Genomic DNA, 3,881 nt, shown 5'->3' with positions numbered 1-3,881 from the left:
AAAACATAATTTATTTATAAATTGAATTACGGTACAAATTTTAGAAACGTATATTACACAACCGAAATAAATAATTAATACATGTTTTTGTGAAAGCTTGTGTGCCGGTTAACAAGAAAAATGAATTTGAATACAATTTTTGATTGTAGATTCTTTCACAGTAGGAACAAAGTTTGCAACACATATTAGCAAATTTTTCATTTTGTAATGAGTTCATGAAAAAAAACAAGAATTTCATTTAAAGGAAAAAAATAATTATGTATTTTTTCTCATATTCGAATTAATGTATAAATTGTAAAAAAAATTACACAAATAAAAAAAATACAATTTTTTAGTCATAATCCTTCTCATATAACCTTAAACCCCCAAACAAGGATTATAAATCATCTTTCATAATCCTATCATCTTTCATAATCCTTTCACTCAATCTTTCTACTAAACAAGTATTATAAATAATCTCTCATAATTCTTTCACCTAATCCTTCCCCGAACAAAAATTATAATAAATATTTCCTCCACTTAATCCACTTTTTCTAATTTCTTTTATTCCCTCGAACAGCCGTAAGAATTTTTCAATTAATATATAAGAAAACAAAATTCTTATTAATATACAATTTATATATTTGTTGGAGCGACGTGAATTAATTAAGGAAAGAAAATTGGTCGGCAACGCGTAAAGACCACCAACGTGTCGGTTGGCACTAATCTAAATTGTGATCAATCATTTTATCCTCTTTCTTTGGATCTAAATCTCATTCACCATTTTCTCCCTTTCACTTTCTTCTTCTTCTTCCTACTTCTTACTTCACTTCCTGCTCCAATTCCCCTTCGGATCTCTCTCTCTCTCACTCACAGGTTAGTTCTTCTCCTTTCTACTTTTTTTCAATTTTCTACTCACATTCTTTCCGTTTTTCCTTTCTTTTCTTTTCATTCTTTACTCTTTTATTACCTCTCTTCGTTTTTTGTTCTATGTTTGGCTTCACTTGTTTGATCTTCTCTTCTTCTGAAAATTTTTACTCGATCCGATCACATCGGCCTTTCATAATCTGATTTGAATCCTCAATCCATTCCTTTTTGAGGTTCTATTCTGCAAATCTCACCATTTCTTATGGATAAGTTGTTATTGCCTTTTGCATCATTTCTTCACTTTCGCTGGTTTCTTTAATTTTATGAACTCTCATTAGTTTAGTAGACTTTTAGAAACTTTAATAACTTGTAATTTGTCTCTCGAACGTCTGATCTGAGTCTCTAGAATTTTGGTTCATGTTGCTGAGTCAAACTATGCATTTTTCTTATGCACCATTTCATTTGTTTACTTTATCATCCAATTACATCTTTGTCATTTTACAACCCGACCGAATATGAGAATGGTTCTAAATTTTTGCATTTGTAATTTGCAATGAAGTTATGGCATCTTCTGATAAACCTGAGATCGTGGAAAGAGGTGACAAAGGAAAAGACAACAAGGAAGATGAAAGTGAAGGGAAGGGTGGATTCCTTGACAAAGTTAAAGATTTCATTCACGACATCGGTGAAAAGATTGAAGAAACGATCGGTTTTGGGAAGCCGACGGCCGATGTCAGTGGGATTCATATTCCATCCATCAGTCTTGAGAAGGCTGAGATTGTTGTTGATGTTCTAATTAAAAACCCCAATCCTGTCCCTATTCCGCTAGTTGACATTGACTATTTGATAGAGAGTGATGGCAGGAAACTGATCGCTGGGCTGATTCCTGATGCTGGAACAATTCATGCTCATGGAGAGGAGACTGTCAAAATTCCTGTGAAGTTGGTTTTTGATGATATAAGGAACACATATCATGACATTAAACCTGGAAGTATCATTCCTTACAAGATCAAGGTTGATCTGATTGTGGATGTCCCTGTTTTTGGTAGGTTGACATTGCCACTTGAGAAAACTGGAGAGATTCCTATTCCTTACAAGCCCGATGTTGATATTGAAAAGATACAGTTTCAGAGATTTTCATTTGAAGAAACTGTTGCCATTCTCCATTTAAAATTGGAGAATAAGAATGACTTTGAGTTGGGATTGAAGGACCTAGACTGTGAAGTCTGGCTCTCTGATGTTAGTATTGGACGTGCGGATCTCTCCGAATTTACACCCATTGATAAAAATGGGATCAGTTACGTTGACTTACCCATCACCTTCAGGCCAAAGGACTTCGGTTCTGCACTTTGGGATATGATTAGAGGACGAGGCACTGGCTACACCATAAAAGGGAATATTCATGTCGACACACCTTTTGGTCAGATGAAGTTGCCCATTGTTAAAGAGGGTGGTACTACACGCCTCAAGAAGAATAAAGAAGATGGCGAAGACGATGATGACGAGGTATGAGATATCTTCTTCTATGTTGTTACTACTGTGTATGAGTACCCTTCAAGTTTCAACATTGCTAAAAACCAAATCCATTTGACCAAAAATAGATTTCCCTTGAAACTTCACACTACTCCATTGCTGATATTTTGCAGATCCTTTAAAGTACTTTATATATCATTAACCATATATAATCTGAAGTCACTATATATCCTTATACAAAATAAGTTATTTAATAACAGAGACCTGCCTCCTTTCCTAGTTTGTTCAGATTTCAATCAAATGAAATCATTCTAACATTAGGAATATAGACTCTATTAGAACTAAAGGTGTGTTTGGTTTGTCTTTTCAATGTTTAATTCTGAAAACAAGATTTTGGAAAAAATTGGAGTGTATAGAAATCACTCAAACTAGCTTCTTAAGCACTTTTTAAAGTTTATTTTAAACTATTTTTGTCAAAATAGTGTGAAACAAAATGATTTTTCTTTTCTGTAATCAATCGAAACCCCCATCTAACAGACTGATAGTTAATGGGTCAAAGGAAGTGTGTTAAGTTAAGGGTCATTTAGTTTGATATTAGAACGGGTCTTATTTATAACTTAGATGATGTGACTTAATTTTTAGAGGGTTAAGTAAATGTAGTAGATATATATATATATATATTTTAAAATGTATTTAACAGCCATGACTGTGAAAGCGATGACTTTTGTTAGAAGTGACTAATGAAAGTAGATGTTATGAATGAATAATGGTGAATTCTATTGCATAAAACTTGTATTTTTTTTTTTTTTTTGTCTGAGGAGATATATACTTGTCTGACATGAAAGGTAAATTTGTGGATGCAGGAATAAACAAAAGGGGGGCATCATCTGGAGGAGGAATAGTGAGTGGGTAGTTTCTTTTTCCTTTCTCATAAAAAGAAGAATGACGTTGTTCCATTTCCATACATATGTTTATTAAGGGGGGATTGTTTGAGTGAACCTTTGGTTACTTTGATTGTCATGGTCTCCGTGTAACAGACTCTTCCTTTTGTTTTTAACTACTTAGTTTTGGCACTGACTTTGGGTGGTGAATTTCATGTGTTTTTTTAAGATACTGTTTAAATATAGTCATTATTAGCCATTATATAAAAGTCTGTTATTTCGCAAAGACATTTTCATTCAAATCGGTAATTGATGTTTTTATTAAGCTAATTTATACCAAATAACCACAAATATAGCAAAATTAGTTTTAGAAATTAGGTCCATGACACACTACGGACAAAATTCAAGTCCAGTCCACATTTGAAAAATGCAAAATTACAAATCTACTCTCTAGAATTATAAACATTTTCACGCATCATTTGATATGTTGTTGATACACTTTGTGTGTTTTTGATATACTTGTTATGCTTGTTGATACACTTGATGAATTAAATAACACTTGATACACATAATTGGTTTGATACACTTATATGTTGTTGATACATCTGTTAAACTTTGCAAATACACTCAATTAATTAAATACGTTGATGCATTAAGTATAATACTTTTGTTGTATTGTCG

General features: G+C 32.6%; 1 protein-coding gene across 1 annotated transcript; it reads left to right on the top strand.

The window, feature by feature from the left end:
* The first annotated feature begins 628 nt into the window (after positions 1-628).
* Positions 629-3,486, top strand: LOC101217348. The gene is made up of 3 exons (XM_004138924.3): positions 629-855; positions 1,406-2,352; positions 3,183-3,486. Exons 2-3 carry the CDS (start codon positions 1,408-1,410, stop codon positions 3,186-3,188), a joined length of 951 nt encoding a protein of 316 aa, XP_004138972.1. The 5' UTR covers positions 629-855; positions 1,406-1,407; the 3' UTR covers positions 3,189-3,486.
* Positions 3,487-3,881: the final 395 nt, after the last annotated feature.

This window comes from Cucumis sativus, chromosome 2, assembly GCF_000004075.3.
Source record: "Cucumis sativus cultivar 9930 chromosome 2, Cucumber_9930_V3, whole genome shotgun sequence".
In the NCBI taxonomy this organism is placed as follows: Eukaryota; Viridiplantae; Streptophyta; class Magnoliopsida; order Cucurbitales; family Cucurbitaceae; genus Cucumis; species Cucumis sativus.
Note: the sequence above shows the minus strand (reverse complement) of the source record. Positions and strands in the feature narration are given on the sequence as shown.